The 20249-nt window shown below is 37.8% G+C and overlaps 1 protein-coding gene across 15 annotated transcripts in view; it reads right to left on the bottom strand.

Moving 5' to 3' along the window:
* Nucleotides 1-20249, bottom strand: part of KDM4C (lysine demethylase 4C) — a 502429-nt gene that overhangs the window by 169169 nt on the left and 313011 nt on the right. For 14 of the 15 annotated variants that reach the window (XM_034663835.1, XM_034663840.1, XM_034663834.1 and 11 more), the window contains 4 exons: nucleotides 17464-17657; nucleotides 14325-14563; nucleotides 11805-12118; nucleotides 8139-8247 (listed from right to left, as the gene is read on the bottom strand). In XM_034663835.1, the coding sequence (XP_034519726.1) occupies nucleotides 8139-8247; nucleotides 11805-12118; nucleotides 14325-14563; nucleotides 17464-17657 (856 nt within the window). Of the gene's footprint in view, nucleotides 1-8138; nucleotides 8248-11804; nucleotides 12119-14324; nucleotides 14564-17463; nucleotides 17658-20249 lie in introns of those variants that run through there. The other variant, XR_004626454.1, reaches the window with a different exon arrangement.

The following is a 20249-nucleotide window of genomic DNA, read 5'->3' as shown; positions in this document are numbered from 1 at the left end:
CAATGTCCACAATAGCCAAACTGTGGAAGGAGCCGAGATGCCCTTCAACAGATGAATGGATAAAGAAGATGTGGTCCATATATACAATGGAGTATTACTCAGCCATCAGAAAGGATGAATACCCACCATTTGCATCGACATGGAAAGAACTGGAGGGGATTATGCTAAGTGAAGTAAGTCTAACAGAGAAAGACAATTATATGGTTTCACTCATATGTGTAACATACAGAGGACCATAGGGGAAGGGAGGGAAATCTGAAGGGGGAGAAATCAGAGAGGGAGATGAACCATGAGAGACCATGGACCCAGGAAATAAACTGAGGGTTTCAGGGGGGGCGGGTAGGGGTAGGGGGTAACAGTGTGATGGGTATTAAGGAGGGCACATGCTGTGATGAGCACAGGGTGTTATACGTAACTAAGGAACCACTGAACACTACACCAAAAACTAATGATGTACTAGAAAGTGGCTAACTGAACATATAAATAAATAAATAAATAAATAAATAAATAAATAAATAAAGTCCTTTTGTTAGAGGGATAATTGCAAAGTGCCCAGGAACCAGCTTGTATACTAGTAGTACTTACAATGACTGAATGATCCAGGCTAAATTTCAGAAAATGCCACAGGAAATATCAGGCAATCCCAGAAGAAAAGAAAAATCTCCAATAAAGTGAAATCAGTGGGTAGTTCTAGTCGTGGGAAAATGTGCTTCTGACCAATTCAGCATGCAGCTGCATTATAAACATGAGCATTTTAACAAAAGGAGTGTGAAACAGAGAAAATCATTTGGGAAAGTAAACAAATTTTGTCAGACTTGTGTTCCTGAGATTTTCCTTACTTAACTGTACTTAAATGTATACATTTTGTTCTTTAAAATAACTGAAAACCTAGGTTAAATGGGTTAAATAACGGTCAAATACCAAGAATAATCTCTAATTAAAACAGCAATTTCCATCTCTTCCATCTCTACATTTAAATATTTAATCCATTACTAAATGAATTATAATATTAATAGAGACAGACTGTCTAAAAAAATAAATTGCCGTAACATTGTCTGAAACACACTCCTAATCTAACCCTCAAGGCATGCAGACATTATAGAGATAGGGATCAGGGTCTAAGCTGTCTTTAATTTCAAAGAGATGCTTAGCAGCTCATTACCATACTGCACTTCCTGAACTGATGATTTATAAAGAGTTATCCAGACAGTTCAGAACAGAGAAAATTAGAGCTATAGCAGGGCTTTAATCTGAATCTTGTCAATTTTCAAACTTGTAGGTGGGGTCACCTTTGCAGTTGGGTAAACATGGTACAGATGGGTATCTGTGTCTTTCAATCTTTCTGTATAATTACTCTAGAAATCATATGAGCTCAACATATCACCACATGTCATTTCAGGGTATTTAAAATGCTAAAAATCCATTCCTGAGCCTGTAAATTAGAAATCCCGATCATTTCTGGTCAATTCCTACATTTAACCCAAGAAGAAACTGAGGCCAATCTCAGTCAAAAAACTGATAAGGGGGAGGGGGGTGGGACCTGGGTGGCTCAGGGGGTTAAGCATCTGACTTTTGCTTTCGGCTCCAGGTCACGATCTCAGGGTTGTAGGATCAAGCCCCATGTTGGGTTCCCTGCTCAGCGGGAGTCTGCATGTCCCTCTCCCTCTCCTGCCTCTCCCCCTCGCCCATGCTCTCTCTGTCTCTCAAATAAATAAGTAAAATCTTTAAAACAACAACAAAAAACAAAAAAACAAAAAAAACACCTGATAAGGGACAACTAGGCCTGGATTTAGTCAGAGTCTATTTTCCAGTAATAAACCAGATTCCACTTCAGAGTGGATTCAAAAGATTTTGTTAATTGCTTCTGCTAGATGCCCTAGAAACATTAACAGTCGGGACCCACTTTTACTTTAAATTTCTGACTTGAGATATATTTATTTGATGGCAGTCCTATGGTTAGGAATTGTTAGGGTAACTTTCTCTTATTAACCTATATCCCCTTTCCTCATTCAAGCCCAGATCCAGGTGGCAAGCCCTCTTGTCCCTCTGCCTATGCCTATGGTCCATTTTGGCTATTTTTCCCTAGTACACCCTTAAAAACCCTTTGTTAAGGGTTTCTAAGAGTCCAGTTTTGTGTGTCTGAGGGATCCTATGAGGTCTTCACTCTGATTTCCAAGCTTCTACTCTAGTCCTGGCATATTTACCTTAGCCACAGCATTAGCTCTCCCCTACCAATCTGATGTCATTTGTCTCTGACTCCCCTCTGGATTTTCCTCATTTCTTGAGAGCTCAGCTATCACCTTCCACCTGCTCCTCATAATCGTATCACAACAACAACAACAAACATTCATTACATGCCAACAAGTGTTCTGAGTGCTTTACACAGAGGCTTTTAACCCTCAAAACAGCTCCGTGTGGCAGATGCTATTCCAGTCCCTACTTTGTAAACACAGCTGTCGAAGCATGGGAGGTCTCACAGCTAACAGAGAACTGGAGCCAGGTGACCATGACTGTAGACAGGCAGAAATACGTTATGTGGTTTTGCCTCTCCATGCGTGTATAAAGGTTGATCGCTCTATTTTATCAATGATTTCTAGTTCTTTTGTAATTGGAGGGTTATTTGGTAATCTAATCCATCACACATTGACATTCCATGTCTCTTTAAAATACATTTTTGCCCATTTTTTTAAATGTTTGAATATGAAAAATTACCAATACACAAAACAAAATTAAGATCACCTGATAATAATCTTGAATATTTTCTTATAAACTTTCAACTTACTTTTCAGAGTCTCCAGCAAAACTCCACTTGACAGCATTAGTATGTCAAATCCAACTGCCACCAACAATGGTGAGGATCACTGTGCAGAGTATTACTGCACCAGCCACTACCATGTTTATGATACCTCCTGTGTGTTTATGGGGCTGTCCTTAGGGCACACTTGCTTGAGAAACATTAACCTTATCAATTCACCAAGGGAGTTAGGTGCACAGTAAGTACAAAAGCAGTAAACATCTTGAAAGTCCATAGTAGGAAAAGCTGGAATATTTACTTTGGAAACAAATGTAAATTTAAAAGTAATGCATACATATTTGCAGGATGATGGCTTCAGAGTACAAAGAATGAACCATGAGGGGTCAGGCAGGGGGTCTGACAAAATTCATGTTCAGAATATCAGTATAGGAGGAGGTCTGGAGTCTGTGTCAGCACGATTAAAGTGCTGCTGATGAAAACCCGAGTCAGCAAAAGCATGAGGAGTTAAACATAACCTCAAACTAGGAAGAAAGGCAACAAATACAAATACACACTGCGGTGCTAGCCAAGCAACCATCCCACTGGAATATCGTTACTCTGGGGGCCCTCAGGTCTCCAAGGCATTGGCCATGTCTGCAACGTCGCAGCTCCATTTTAACTTTCAGCATGTCCTAGGATTTGGCACAGTGGTAAAGAAGATTCTAATACAGTCGGAATACTAAACTGGGTTAGCTGCTATATATATTTCTCCAGCTAATGAAAACTAGATGTTTTCCTATACATATACACATACAGAGAATATTTCCTGGATAAGAACCTATATTTTCCTTTAATATGAAAGCACATATCATATGAAAGTATTTGGCTAATGGATGATTTCAAAGATACTGATCACCAGGGCTTTCCTGCTTTTGGATCCACAGGTGATTTAAGCCACAGTGGTTAACCTTGGATTAGGCAGGGAAGGCAAGACGAAAGGAGTGAGAGTAGGGAGACAGACAGACAAATAATGAAGCACAATATAAAGTGACAAGAGGCATTCTAAAGCTAAGTAAGCATGCATATAACAGGACAGCAGAGGTAGGAAAGGAGGAGTAAGTGGTGAGGTGAGTATGATTCAAGAAAGAAAAGAGTAGGGGTGCCTGGGTGGCACAGCGGTTAAGCGTCTGCCTTCGGCTCAGGGCGTGATCCCGGCGTTATGGGATCGAGCCCCACATCAGGCTCCTCTGCTATGAGCCTGCTTCTTCCTCTCCCACTCCCCCTACTTGTGTTCCATCTCTCGCTAGCTGTCTCTATCTCTGTCAAGTAAATAAATAAAATCTTTAAAAAAAAAAAAAAGAAAGAAAGAAAAGAGTAGCACAAGCAAAGCAATAATTTGGGGGAAGTGCATGGAAGTAAAAAGCAGATTACATTCAGAAGGAAAAAAAGTTGTTTGAATGGATGAAAAGGAGGATTCATGGAAGGTAGTTGAGAGGAACGAAGCTGGAGAGCGAAGCTGGTACTGGGTCATGATGGCCTTAAAGTCCCTTATCCTGTATCAGTGCTGGAATATTAAGGGAAATGCATGAGAGCCTTTGAGCCCCCATCTTCACCAACCAAGGAAAAATAAATACTGTGGCAGACTTCTGAGCTTGCCAAGCCTAGTGGGTCCATCCCCTCACTCCCAGTACCTTCTGAGGCCAGGCAAGTGTGTTGTTCTTGGAGCCTGCCTGGATCACCCATGCTACACACACACTTTCCTTCCCTACAGGTACTCAACCACAAAGCGCTGAAATTGGAGAACAGGAATATGCCATTATGTTGACATATCACAAGAAGAGGATAGGTACATATAAGGAATGCTTCAAAAATAAAAGGACCCACCCAAACTTCTCTTTCAAGTTTATGTTTAATTCAACATTTGTATAATTACTTAATAAACAGAAAAAAATATAGAATATTAACCCGTGTTTCAGGATCACCTTGCGCAGCTGCCTAACTTAAGGAAAAATGTAACTGAAAAGCATTTCAATTAAAAGAAAACCAGAGGCAGGTTAGTGATTGCTTTTTCAATTATAAATAATAATAAAATGTTCAGTATACATTTAAGATTTTTTTTCACTAAAAACAAAAACAAAGAAGAATTAGATACTAGTTCTTATGTAAAGACACTATGTTCTAACATCACTCTTTTCTCACATATCCCCCCTCTGCTCTACCACCAACAACCAGTGTTTTGCTGGTAAGCATGGAAAATCTTCCAGGGAAGAACAGGCTGGGAGTCAGGAAATCCTTACAGATTCTGTAATTACTGGATCTGCCACTAAGCAGAACGGTCTCTATAGTCTCGAAAGTCCTTTGAGAACAACTTAGTGGTGACTCTTCTCTCCTAGCTGCACATAAATTCCCAGAGGTGCTGGATCAATATTTTTTCCCTTTGCTGTTTTCCTGTTACAGAGTCAAATTCCAGCTTCAATAGAGAAATGCTCATTTACCAGCAGAAGATACTGAGTGCTGTTTAGAGACACAGCTTCTCAGATGCTCTACTCTAGTTATGTTCCTGACTGACATATACCTACTTGTATATGAGGAATGCAAAAGGAGCCCAGTAGTTAGGGTAGAAAAATTCCCAAAAGAAGCTGGACTTGAGCACTAATCCCACTGCTCATCATTTTCTAATAATGATGATGTTCATTCACTTCCAGCTGTACCAGACACAGAGGCAAAAGGCAGAGGTAACATTCAAGAGCTCCATGATATAAATACAGTTGACCCTTGAACAACTCGGGGGTTATAGTGGCCAAACCCTCATGCAGTTGAAAATCCACATATAACTTTTAACTCCACCAAAACTTAACTACTAATAGCCTACCATTGACCAGAAGCCTTACCAATAACATAAACAGTCTATCAACACATTTTACATATGTATTATATACTGTATTCTTACTATAAAGTAAGCTAGAGAAAAGAAAATTTTATTTTTTTAATATATTTTTTAAGGACTTTATTTATCTGTGAGAGAGAGAACACAAGCAGGAGGAATGGCAGGCAGAGGGAGAAGCAGGCTCCCTGCTGAGCAAGGAGCCCAATGCGGGACTCAATCCCAGAACCCCGAGATCATGACCTCAGCCTAAGGCAGACACCTAACTGACTGAGCCACCCAGGTGTTCCAAAAAGAAAATTTTATTTTATTTTTTTTTAAAGATTTTATTTATTTATTCAACAGAGATAGAGACAGCCGGCGAGAGAGGGAACACAAGCAGGGGGAGTGGGAGAGGAAGAAGCAGGCTCATAGCGGAAGAGCCTGATGTGGGGCTCGATCCCACAATGCCGGGATCACGCCCTGAGCCGAAGCAGATGCTCAACCGCTGTGCCACCCAGGCGCCCCTCAAAAAGAAAATTTTATTACGAAAATTATAGGGAAGAGAAAATACATTTACAGTACTGTACTGTATTTACTGAAAAAAATTCACTTATAAGTGGACCCACACAATTCAAACCTGTGTTGTTCAAGGGCCAAATATAATTTACTCCAGGACACAGATTATTTCCCACTGTTAGTATGGAAACTTGTAAAAATATTTAGTCATCACTAAAATTCTCTGATTTTTTAATTTCAATTCTCAAAAATCATCAGAGGACCCTTTTACTATGTCCTTCACATATTAAAATACAGAGCATAGGACTGCAAATGCTACAATCACCCCAATATTTCAGCAAGATATTTAACCTCAAACCTTTGAGATGACTTTCTTAAACCAATTCACTTAAAATTTTTGAAAGCCATGCTGATTGAAATCAGAACTGCTCTCCATGGAGAAACTCTAGGCCAATTTATGATGGCCAACATCGAAATAAACTACCTGGGAAAATAAGGACACAGGGGAAAGTAGTTTTCCTCATGTGTTAGTATAACCCATTCCCTTCCAAAAAGCTACACTAAAACACAGGCGATGATGGAGAAGGGTAATTAAAATTCAAAAATAATGTACAGTAAGAAGTAATTACGTTAGTCAGAATTGTCCTTTATTTTGACACTAAGGGGAAAATGGTTTGTGCTGGGTACAATAAAGTAGGGGAAAGAAGAAATGAACATGATGATATATGGAAATAAACATGAGTATGTTTCACTACTTGTATTACTAGAGACAGAATTCTACTTTGGCTGGTGTTCTAGAAATTGCTACAATCATTATCTAATCCCTACACTGATGATCTTTTTTCCTAACTAACCATGGGGTATAAAGGAGACAGTGAGTAAAAAAAAAAAGAAAAAAAAATTTGCTACAGATGTCTATTCCGATGACTGTATTCAAACCAAAGCAGAAGCCTGAACCTAAGGTGCACATGACTCCACTGACAGCATCTTCACAGGCACATGACCCTAACAATCTGCACCAGTAAAGGACAATACTTTGAAAAAGGGCTTTTTATAGAAAACTATTTAAATCGATCTTTTTAAAAAAGGAAAAAATAAGGCCCCCCGATGCTATGAGACACTCGCAAGGAAGAAATAGCCAGTCAGTGGTCTGATTTTTAATTGAAGGCAACAAAAAGACATTTTTGGAAAAAGAGAGAAAGAGAGGTAAAAGGGGTAGTCAGGTAAAACAAAAGATAGCTATTACATCCAGGAACAGTAACTGGTCGTGAGTGAAACTACTTCACATCAAGCCACGCCAGTCAGATCTAGTTACGGAGAAAGGGTGTTTCAGCACATTCCAGGCATAGCAGGGTATGGAGGTACTGCACAGAGTTTCTTACTCAAGATGCTGTTGGTAATTTTAAAGGATTCAAGTTAAAAATAAAGACAATGCAAAGAAACCTACAGCACGGTAACTCCATGATTTGACACCTTTAGAGAAATGTTTCTCAACTTCCTCTAGAGTATCTTAAGCTGAATGTCAGAAAGACCAATTTTAGGGGCGCCTGGGTGGCTCAGTCGTTAAGCGTCTGCCTTTGGCTCAGGGCGTGATCCTGGCGTTCTGGGATCGAGCCCCACATCAGGCTCCTCTGCTGGGAGCCTGCTTCTTCCTTTCCCACTCCCCCTGCTTGGTTCCCTCTCTTGCTGGCTGTCTCTCTCTCTCTCTCTCTGTCAAATAAATAAATAAAATCTTGAAAAAAAAAAAAGACCAATTTTATCCCATCATAGAAAATGGGAAAACTTTGATTAGGAACATAGCTAGCTTATATGAAACAAGGATTTACCCTTAAAATCCAAATTCCTTTTGCCTGTAAACTGTTTCTTATGATCTCCTTCTGGTATGTATGTCTTTGCAACCTGGTCAAAGTTCCTCTCTACCAAGCAATTTTGAGACAAGTTTGTTACAACAAAAAGACAGAATGAATGCTGACTAGCATACAGTATACACAGAATAAACACAGCAAGACCTCACAAGCTCACCTTCATCACTTGTTGCCTGCTGCTTCACCAGAGTCAGTGGGGATCTTGCTGGAGGCTTACTCAGTGGATGGCGCCAACTTTTAGCAGTTTTGGTTTCTCCCTCTATTCTCTGGTCACAGAACAAAAATGGAGAAGAAACACTCACAGTTAAAGACTTGTTTTAAAGAAAAACCATGGTTCACAACGATTTATGACAATTTAATTATAAAGAATTCTTATACTTATATACCTCCTGGGGAATTAGTCCTTAAAAAAAAAAATCTTAAACCTGTAAGTCAAAAGAAATAGGAATCCAGTCTATTAGTTATTTTACCAAGAGATCAATTAACTATCCTTCCACTGCATATTAAAACACTATCTGTGGTGCAGGGTATGCTTATCAAACTTACAATTAACTCAGCAGTTAGCAAATTTTCAAAAGTTCTTTCAAACTAATCTAAATTTAGGATTATATGTTCATAACGATATAGAACTGTGGCACTTGGTCACCTCTGTGCTTGCCACATGTGAAAATCTGGCAGGTTATTTTCCTTTCTATCCTTATCCAGAAAGCAATAATGCCAAAGTGAGCCTGTATACTTCCTTCCATTCAGAAATGAATCACCACTTCTCTGAGGATCAAATAAGAAATTTAAAGATTTTTTTTAATATAGTACATTATTGTCATCTAGAAACCACTTAAATTTTATATAAAATTTTTTGTCCTGGTCTCTCCAAACTATATTTTCCTTCCAAAGGTATATGAAAAGGTCATATGCATCCTCACATCTTCTGATAGAATCTATATACAAGCTTTCTTGCCCATGCACTCAGAAAACAAACACACAAACAAACAAAAAACAAATCAAAACAAAAAACAAAAACCAGGATGCGAAGGGGGAAATGTTCAGAGAAAGAGTTTGAAACTAATGGGTTTACATCAACAACTGACTAGGAAAGAAAGGAGTCTCAGAAATGTCCCTGTGAAGTGAAGAAGCAGTGGCTGGAAGTAGAGAAACTACACTGACTTCTGACACCAAAACAAGATTATGAGAAAATACATGACAACATTCTAATCAAAGCCGGGAGTAAGGAAAGGATGTCAAAGTATTACAGAATGAGGGCACCCTGGGTGACTCAGTCAGATAAGTGCCTGACTCTTGATTTCAGCTCAGTCATGATCTCAGGGTCGTGAGATTGAGCCAGTGTCAGGCTCTATAGGAGGCATGGAGTCTGCTTAGGATTCTCTCTCTTCCCTCTCCCTCCGCCCCTCCCCCTCAAAAAAAAGAAAGTAATAGAGGATGAGATATATCTGTGATTTATACTAGCTAAAAATTAATATGAAATATTTATCAAGTCCTCACTATGTGCCACATTGTTGTAAGAACTGAGCTATAGCAGGAAAAACTACACCAGGTCTCAGCTTTCAAGGAATGTGCATCATGGAGGAGGAAGGCACAGACAATAAACAAGTAAAAAGTATATGTTGACCAGGTACTATTAAGAAATATGCAATAGGGGCACTGAGTGGTGCAGTCTGGTTGAGCCTCCAACTCTTGGTTTCGGCTCAAGTCGTGATCTCAGGGTTGTGAGATGGAGCCATGCATCGGGCTCCATGCTCAGTGTGGAGTCTGTTTGAAATTCTCTTTCCCTCTCCCTCTGCCCCTCCCACTCATGCACGCACTCTCTCTCTCTCTCTCTTTCTCAAATAAATAAGTCAGGTTTTTGTTTTTTTTTTTTAGAAATATGCAATAAAGAAAAAAGGGCAGAACAAAGGAATGGAAAGAGAGGGGAGGGAGCTATTTTGCATGGGGTCATCAGAGAAAGCCTTTCTGGCAAGGAGACATTTGAATGGAGTCTTGAGTGCACTGGGGGAGCTCTCTGGGCTCAGAGGAGTATTTAGGAAAACAGGAACAGCATGTAAGGTGTGAACACATTCAGTGTATTCCAGGAAGAACATGGAGCCCAGTTATAGACAGAGAGACAGACAGATAGACACTGTTCAAAAAATAACTTATATTTCTTGAGAAGACTGATTAAAGCTGACTGCTGCAAGCATACACACAGCATTACACTTAATACTAAGAAACACTGGTCAAACACATGTAAGAACAAAATGGGTCTGCATTGCTTAGAAGGGCTGCCTGACACCATGGTATGAGAAAAGAATATCACACAGCTGATTCTGAGAAGGGCAAACCAAGTGACTCAGGCCTCAACAGTAGTGTTTGCTTTCCTATGCAGGCAGTCTTTGTTCAGTAAAATGATAAGGATAAAGGTTAAAGGCACCGAGGGTAGAATCACCTCCACTGAAAACAAGGAAATGGAAAAGTTACTTTCAGTTCCACTCTAAAGAATATAAGTAAAGGTAATTTCAACAGGCATCTGACTCATTCACGATCCACAAAGAATCACAGCATCTGCTCAGGTGCGCTTAATCCCCATGTGAAATTAAGTTGTAAATTTTGCTTATTATTATGTGAATGCTATTTTCAAATTTCCCTTAGCAACCATTTCAATAAATTAGACCATATTTTTCTCTTTTGCTCATGTTTTTGATAAATATTTAATAGTTCAGTAGGATATACAAATCATGCATAAAATGGTAAAAGTTATTGGGTCAAATAAGCAAATTATCTATATTTTATATATATTTGATACTTTAAAGCTACTATGAACTGACTATTCCAAGCTGATTTCCTTATCTAATCTCCCTTGTTACTCAAAGATGTGAAAATGCCTGTGGTGAGTTGAAATGAGCAAGAACAATCAAGAAGTGGGTCTGAATGTTCAGTGGCCAGCTCAATTTACCAGCTCCAACAATTGATGCTCTCCTTACTTGTGTCCTTGAGTTCCCTCATCAAGTTGTATAGGTCAACACAGGGTAATGAATTCCGACAATCACTACACACCATCAGAGCTTGTCTGGTCCATTCACAATCTTAGGATTAAAGCAACAGTTTATACTGAAAGCATATAATATAAATGCACAAGAACATATGAGAAGCAGGGAGGCCCTATGCAAAGAGTTAGAATGGGGTAGCTGGCAATCAAGAGAGGTCTTGAGTTTTCTGAAGGCAAAAGGCCAGTTTCTGGCAGTGGGTGGGGCCAGAAAGGTCAACCTGGTTCTACAATCACAGCCCAAGAAGAGACAAGGGAAAGTATGACAGATGAGTTAAAATAGAGGTTGTGGGATGCCTGGGACCCAGAGGTTTAACTGATGGCAGGAGGAGGTCAGAGCTCAGCAGGTGAGTCATTTCCAGTATGGTTAATATTACAGGTAATAGAACCATTCTGTAATCAGTGTCAGTATCAATGTGATATCCTACAATAGTTTTCCAAGAAGGTACTATTGGGGGAAAATGGGGACACAAGATCTTTCTGTATTATTTCTTACAACTGCATATGAATCTATAATTACCTCAAAGTTCAATTTTAGAAAAAGTTAAAGAAAAAGAAAATTAAGCTACAGCATGTAGCCAAAAATTCCATGCTCTCTGAATTATCACCATGTGAATCAGAGTTCACAAAAGTTTACCTCCCAGTCATCGAAGGAAATACGATTAAGACCTGTAAATGTAAAATGTTATTTCTATACTAAAGCAAGATTTTGATGCACAGCATACAGTTTCCAGAAAGTACTCTCACCACACAATAAATACAGTAAAAACAGACATTGCCACATACACCAGGGACTTCGAGGCCATTTCCCTCTCCACTGGAGATTGGTGGGACTTCTCCAGGTTCGAAGCCACTCCTGCGGCTCTCCACATCACTCTCTTCTCCCTCTGTCAACACACTATTACTCTCTGCCACCGAGGAACATGACTCAGGTGACTTTGGCCATGGGAGCTTGGGTGGGTCTGATTCCTTGGATGTCGCATGGCCACCAGATATGGAATCATCAGCTTCACTGGGATTTGAAGGTAGAATTACACCATAGGCTTGTTCATCCTTAGTTTGTATTTCCTCTGTTATGGATGTGCTTAAGCAACCGTTTCCTGAGGAGTGAAACAGAAGACTGTTAGTAAATCTTACATTGCATTATTAATAATAATTCTCAACTAAATTTCTATCTTTCAACTTTTCCTCTAAACTCCCACAGACATGAGTGGGAAAGGTCACCACAGCATCATGGAGCCTTCACAGTTATCAAGGTGAGATCCTGGAGTTTGGCAAAATAATATACTTACCGACAAAATTAGAGATTAAAAAGAGGTTACACTTTGACCAATGTCAAAAGCCAATGCAATAATAATTATCCAAAGCAACAGCAATTTGAAATCTTTCTAAAAATGGGAATTATATTCCAATACATGATGCTAAGAGCTGCTACTAATGCAACATTGCAGCTCAGAGAATGTATGGAAAGAACACGTGTAAATCTCTGCAAAGCCAAATAAAAAATATGTCCTACCCTAAACCTGTATCACACACTGATGGAAAATAAAGGGAAAAGGTTATCACGAGCACGTCTCTTCCACTGCCATCTCTATTCACCCTTCTCCCTCCCTTAAAACATTCACGGGCATCATTTCACCTATCATATACTAGAGCTTTGATGCTGAACCCAGTCAAGTTTTGTACCTAAGTGTTCTGCCAGGTCTCAAACACTGGAAGTCCAAGTACAAGGAACTATGTAGCAACAGAACTAATAAAACTGGGTGCCCTAAACCACCCAGTAACCCATCAAGTAGTTAATTAAATCCAGTGTGATTAAAGACTATGGTAAGGGACTATTTAAAAAAATCCAGGGGTGCCTGGGTGGCTCAGTCAGTTAAGCATCTGCCTTCAGCTCAGGTTGTGATCCTGGGGTCCTGGGATAGAGCCCCACAGCGAGGGGCCTGCTTCTCCCACTCCTTCTGGCCCCAGCCCCACTCATGCTCTCTCTCTCACTCTCTCTATATTTCTCTCAAATAAATAAAATATTTTTTAAAAATCCATATGTATGGCATAACTGTGTTCTCTGCATTGCTTGCTATTCCTGTCTCTACCTTCTCTACCTTGCAATTTTCTATCCATTCATCACAAATTAATTCAGATATCACCTAGTCCAGGAAACCTTGCCAGGACAGCTTCTGGTCTGTTTGGAGTCTTTCCTTGGTATATCAGCAATACCCCAGGACATCTCTATTGTGGTACTTACCATACTGGACTGTAATTATATGTTTGTCTGGCTCTCCAATAAAGTAAGAAACTCTATTTCTCTAAACTCAATTAAGTTTAAACTCTATTTAAACACAGATATTTCAAGATCAAAAAGTAATGAAAATGGAGACAGGAGAGAATCAAATTACAACTATGATAAGGACTTTTTCTTTTACTCTAAGTGGAATAAGAGTAAGAAGAAGGTAGGGAGAAGACCTCACCTACATCTTTTAAAAGGATCACTCTGACTGCCCTATGGAGAAACGACTAGCATGGGTGACTAGGGAGGACACTGGAAAAGCAGAAAAGAAGTAATTTCTGCAACAGTCCAGCCAAGAGATAACAGTACCTTGAACAAGGAGAAAGCAGGGGTAGGTGGCCAGATTTGGGGGAGTCCCACAGTTGAAAAACAGACTGGATGAGCAGTATGAGAAATTACCAATAAGCTCAATTAGTAAAAGGACAAAAACTCTAACAAATATTAAAGAGGTAAAACATTACAGCAGTTTCAGAGACATATATTATAAAAAGGAAGAAAGCAAACTAGTTGAAACTTACAGGTGATGACTTTGGTAGAGAGAAACAGCCAGGGGACTATACACACCATTTCACAAAACTGAATGATTCTTATTCTTTTTTAAACCTTAATCTTTATTTTCTTCTTAAAATTAAGTTGGAAGCTAAGAATCTGCAAAGAATTATCTATAATTGGTTTTGACTGTTCCACGTGAATTTAAGAGAAGCTTTCCAAAAATGTATTGTATATTGTAAATTGAGTTGCACCCCCCCAAAAAACTTTTTTCATTTTAGAACCTTTTTTTTTTTTAATTAAACCAAAGAGGCACTTCTGGCAATCTCCTAATCCCATCACACATAGCAGTGGTGCTCCTGGCTTTTACAACATCCACTTGGCCTCCTCCTGTTACTTCACAGCTTTAGATGCCTTACTAGTTAAGCTATGCGGAAAGGTAAGATACCTGTCCTAGAACACAGATTTAAGGCATCAGATCATCAACCACTCAATACTTACACGTGAAACATAATCAGTCAGTTTCTCACCTGGGAGTTTGATATTATCTGATGAATTCTGATCCAGCTGCTTCCTGCTAGGAGAAGCCTCTTCTTCTGAAGGTGCTTCTGTGTTCCCCATCTTCACTGCTTTTTCTGGTTTTTCATTGACCTTGAGATCTTCTGGGTCTGGGTCAGGGGTGAGGCCCTCTGCCCCATCAACTACAGGTGACACTTCTTCATCTCCCTCATTCCTAAACCTCTTAGAGTGAGAACCAGTGCACTGGAAGCTATTAACAAGAGAAGCTGTGGTCAGAGCAGAATGTTTGCAAAGGACAGGATGAAACACATACCAATACAAATGTTATTTTTACTTACTGAAAGAAGTGAAAAAACTGATAACTTTCTAATTATGCAAAAATAATCTTCACAATAGATTAAATTTGAAATTGAAATCTTAGCAGTTTTAATAAAAATTTACCAAAAAATTAAAATTAAAACAATTGTAAAAAATTGATTATTAAACATTATTGGGGAAAATGTCATTGCTAAAATTTTATAGTATTAAAAGAAGTCTGAAAATAAAAATAAAGTGAAAAATGATGTCATAGAGGATAATAAAGTCATAAATATTTTTAGGTAATAAAGGAAAAGGAAAAGAGGAGATCTCTATAAGCTGTTGTTAAAATCTGAGTATATTATTTACATTCTAAGGTGAACTAGTGGCCATACACTTCCCTGAGTTTCATTTAATTCTGAAGTAGCACGCAAATCATTAAAATTAAATGCCAAATCATCATTAGCTAAAGGGATTAACAGGGGAGACAGGCTAACTATATGTATTTAACATCTTATATCTAATTCTTGTTTTCAGAGTGGACACCGTTTTATTTTTTCTCAGTATTTTCCAGACAGTCACTTGATGGCTTTGTTGTAGATGCCTTTTGTATAAGACACAACATTTCCAACACTATCATTTAAGAAGAATTACAACCCAAATCAAACAACATGTATTTCCATGTCCAAACACACACACACACACACACACACACACACACACACACCCCACTATGCCTTACAGGAAGTAAGGGAGGGCAGGGTTTTGAGATGAAGGTGGTAGCCAAGGATAACCTATGTAAATTAGCTTCGGCTGCTACTGGCAGTACTGGTATCATCATCACCATTATCACTTTTACTGAAAACCCGTGCATTGGCCAGGTGGGAAATCTTCACATTATAAATAGCATAGCACATGTAAAATAAGATAGCTGATTTCTCTTTGAGATTTCAATGAATCACTCACTTCATTACATTTCCTGGATAGGTATTACTTAAGGGAGAGCAGCAAATGCCACATTCAAGCCACAAGTCTGAGCATAATCAACAAGCCCCTTAACATGAGGCTTTCTAACTGGGTGAGCAAAGTCCATTGATTATTTTAATCTACTAAAAGGCATTTCAAATCTGTCCAATGTCATAAATCTATGTTCTCTGTCAATCCAAAAGGGCCACTATAGTTAGTAACTAGGAGACCAGATCATTCACCTAATTAAAGTATTGTGTTTTCCGTCCATTCAAGAACAATTGTCAAGATGTTCTATTGGTATTTCTTCTGAATTCAGATTGACTTCTGCCTCCTCCCACAGGTAGCCTTTTTGGCACTGACTCTCTAAATCAATATTTCCCAAGCTTTTTCTAATACAACCAACCCATTATAAGTTATACATTTTAGATAGTGACATAACACACTCATACATACATGTTCACACATCAGGAATTAATACTTACCCTTACCACAGAAAAGAACTATAATACTTTTTATTCTATTTTGCTTCCTCATTTAAAATGTTGTTCCTAGCCTACTGAATTGATTTGAAAACTAACAATTTGAAAATCACTGCTGTACACTATAGGGTAAAGTAAGAACACCTGAATTTTAATTGTTATTAATTCCGTGCCTCAGGTATATCTCTTATAAAATGCAGAAGTCTGACTCCATGTTCTTAAGTTTCCTCCACTCACTACCATTCTGAATTGCAGAATATAAATTTCAGAGTAAGAAAATAAGCATCAGAAGTGTGGGCAAAGATTTAAAATTACACTGTTATTTAGTTAATGGCAAAACCCCCAAAAAACAAAACCAAAAAAACCCCCCCAAAATTAGAAATGAGCTATTGATCCAAACACAGGGGATTAAATACATGCAGGCATTCAGTTATTATGTTGTTATCAAATCATTTAATTACATGAAAAACACTCACAAAACTGGTCATCAAAGGGTTAACAGAGCGTCGCCCCAATTTTGGAAAAGTATATTATATAATATAATAAACACACATGTAAAGGATATCTACCAAATGTTAATACTGGTTATCCCTGGATTGTGACGTTATGAGTGATTTGGGATTCCTTCACTATTCTTTTCCTTATTTTACAAATATTCTCCAATGCCAAATATTACTTTTACAATCTGAAAGAAAAACAATGAGTAATATTGGAGAATAAAAGTGTAATATAAACCTAGAAAATATAAGAGCCTAAAAACTTTGCCTAAGGACCTGAGCAACATAATACACGCTCCATTCAATGGGTTTTAAAATAGCAAGATGCCCACAGATGACCTAAAACCTTTTGAAATGGCTCTGGCCATAAAAATGGACTATAGAGTAAGTGCACACGGACAACCATGTTAAACAAATACCACATGCTCTGCTTTACACCTTGTAAAAGAATAAAACCAAGTGTATAAAATGCAGCAAAATATAGGTATCCCCATGAGTAAAGTCTCTCAAATGAAGAATTGAGAAATGAAGAAAACAACTGAAGTCAGAAAGAAAATCAGTAGCAAAATGAAAAAGTTCAACATCAAGTTATTGAAGTTGATAAAAATATGAAGATGAATAGGGGTCACTAATACAACCTTAATGTACATAGTAAGGGGTCTGGGAGGTTCCGGGACTGTATAGCATGTCAGGAATATTCTCAAGCACATTATATACCCTTTCCTATATTTTATTTATTATACTTCTTAAGAATTATAAAACTTTGCCTCAAATTTTCAGTAAGATATTAAGTAAATTTATGATAAACAGGAGAAAGCAAATGAATAGCTTTTGAGAACATCATGTTCAATGACCCATTTTTATTGAGTAGGTACAATAAGTGGGCGGCGGAGAGAAGAAATCATTACCTCCTAGATGCTTTTCTTACTTTCCTCCTCCTCTGCAGCCATGCTTTTACTTCAGGTGTGGATTCTGGAGTAGGCTTTGTGTGATCAATGGTGTATATATCTTTTCCTTGCTTCCAAAGCTGATATCTGTCTGGCTGAAATTTCCTCACAAAAATATCCATTGAGATTTTCACCATGTCTTTCCTGCAGGTGCACTGAAACACAACAGGATTGGAATGCTTTAAACTTTTACTAGTTACATAAAGTCACACTAAGTCATACTTTGAATGTACCATACATGAATACTCACTATACACTTGAGGATAATGTTTTACATTTTCAAATATGCAGGAGTGATAAATTCAATTTTTTCTGAACAGAGGTGATAGCCTATACATTCACATTTACAAATGATAAAATCCAGTGCATGGTTCATTGAAAACTTGTATTAAAAACAACTAAGAGGAGAGCACTTTTTGAAATCATGCCTGCAACAGAAGGATTACCCTCTCATCATCGGTAAGTATCAATGTGCTGAATGCTAGAAGGCCTATAAAACTGAAAACCTAGGTTGCAATGAATAAAAATAGCCAGTGTATGTTTGTTTAGAAAAATTTAACCAATAGATTGAGATAAATTTTCTTCAAGATGTATTTTAACCACATGTATGTTTATTTATAAATATACTCTCATAAATAACCAACAATTAGAGCAAATGACTGACTTCTATGTCCTATCCATAAGACACCCACCATCATCACTTTAAATATATAACTAAGAAGAAGGAACAGTATTAAGGGGAGAAGTTCAAAGAAAGGTTATTTTAGATCTACTAGGACTTTCATTATCATGAATACATAGTCAGCAGTTCCACCTTATAAAACAAGTTTCCTATAAAGAGTTCAACAGGTTAAATTGTGTCTAGGTCAACATTCCATGTAACAGGGCAGATATCATTCAAAATAATCCCTAACACACCTAACGATAGACTGGTTCACTCAACAACAGCCTTGAAACAGTAAGTCTCTCAATATTTTGGTGATAAAATTATCATCTCCATCCAAATTTCAAAGCCTTAATAATCTCCAAACTGTACTATCTATCTCTAGAGTTCAAATCTTGACAGGTATAATGCTTTGAAAGTTCAGAAAACACCTTACACTCAACATGCCTAAAATAACTCCTTCAACTGCAAACGAACATTCTATTATCAATGATACCATGATTCTTCCATTCTTCTACATTCATAGTCAACATTTCCCAATCCCTCCCTTCTTATCTACTCCTAAAAAGTCCTGTCATCATCTACAATTAGCTCTTCCTTTAAAATGTCTCCTGCATTAAGTCCTTATACCAGGATCCTTCCATCTTCACTTTCAGACACTGAAACCTAGCATAACAAAGCAAACTCATTTCTCTGCCTGCAGTCACTCCTAGCACCAATTCATCTTTATAGTTGTCACTTTAATCCCCCTCAAATACCTTATAATCTTTCATTTCTGAGTTCAATAAGCTGTAATCTATGCTACTCTGCTTTTAGAATAAAATCTAGACTCCTGAGTCCAACATTTAAGGGATCCAACATTTGACTCTGTCAGTGAGATTTCCATGTTTCTCTCCCATTACAAGCCAACATGAATACTCCTCTTCAACCCAAGGAGCATAATCACCAAAGCCCAAATGCACCAGACGCTTACTTAACTCAGTACTTCTGCTGCTACCGCAATGCCTTCCTGCTCACTGTTCTGTTTTTACAAAACAAAACAAAACAAAAATCATCCTAAACACTGTAAATTGTACCAACTATCCCTCTGAATGCAATACTATTTATCTACCGTTCTGCTTTCTATTATTAGTTAAGTATAGATAGAGTTCTATGACATTTTGCTATAATTATCTTGGCCTATAAATATGGAAAATGGAAATGTGAGAAATTTTAGGATATTTTGGTTTAAGATGCAATCTTTCCCCCAAAGGAAGAAACAGGAGTTCAGATTCATCAGCAGAAACTTTCCTATTTTGTTACTAATATTTGCTTCATGAAGAAAAATAAGGGAGTGAACAAAATAAACACAATTTGTTTCTTTGGCGAGGGAGAATTTTGTCTTACCTATCTTACTTTCCCATTCCCTTCTCCCAGAAGTCCTAGATTTTGTGAACATGCAGCAAGATCTACCACTCCGTTGACTGCTTGACTCACTACAGAGGATTAACTGCTATTTCCAAATTAAAATATTCAGAAATAAAGAGTCAAAAATACCCAAAATAATGCAAGGAACAACATCAGAGTCAAAAATGGTAAAATTCAGCAGCACAGAGAAATCTATTCTTTTTTTTTTTTAAAGAGAAATCTATTCTTTTTAGTACTGACAAACGGTAACACTCATCTAAACCTCTCTGGAATTACATAAGATCATTTAAGAGAATGCACTACATAACTTTATTAGTAGGAAAGAATGACATTAACAGTCCCATTTAGAAATAAAGAAACTTGCAGACTACATATTAATACAAAGAGCAATAATCAGTAATAGATAATATTTTTCAAGCAAACTATCTGTGATATCAAGTCAAAATACTAATAAGAATGGTTATTCTTGTTGCTCCTTTTAAGAACATATACATATTGGTTAAAAATGCTAAGTCCAAATTTAAAGAGAATTGTCAGGAGTCTGCATGCACTGAATACTTGCATATTTCACTACCCTAAGACTTATTATATAGAATCATGATTTTTGTTCCTATCTCTCAGGAAGTCAAATTCATGCTATTATTGACACTGAAAACCATCAATCTAATTTAAAGAT

This window comes from Ailuropoda melanoleuca, chromosome 7 (assembly GCF_002007445.2).
Source record: "Ailuropoda melanoleuca isolate Jingjing chromosome 7, ASM200744v2, whole genome shotgun sequence".
In the NCBI taxonomy this organism is placed as follows: domain Eukaryota; kingdom Metazoa; phylum Chordata; class Mammalia; order Carnivora; family Ursidae; genus Ailuropoda; species Ailuropoda melanoleuca.
This window is presented reverse-complemented; position numbering and strand designations above follow the sequence as displayed.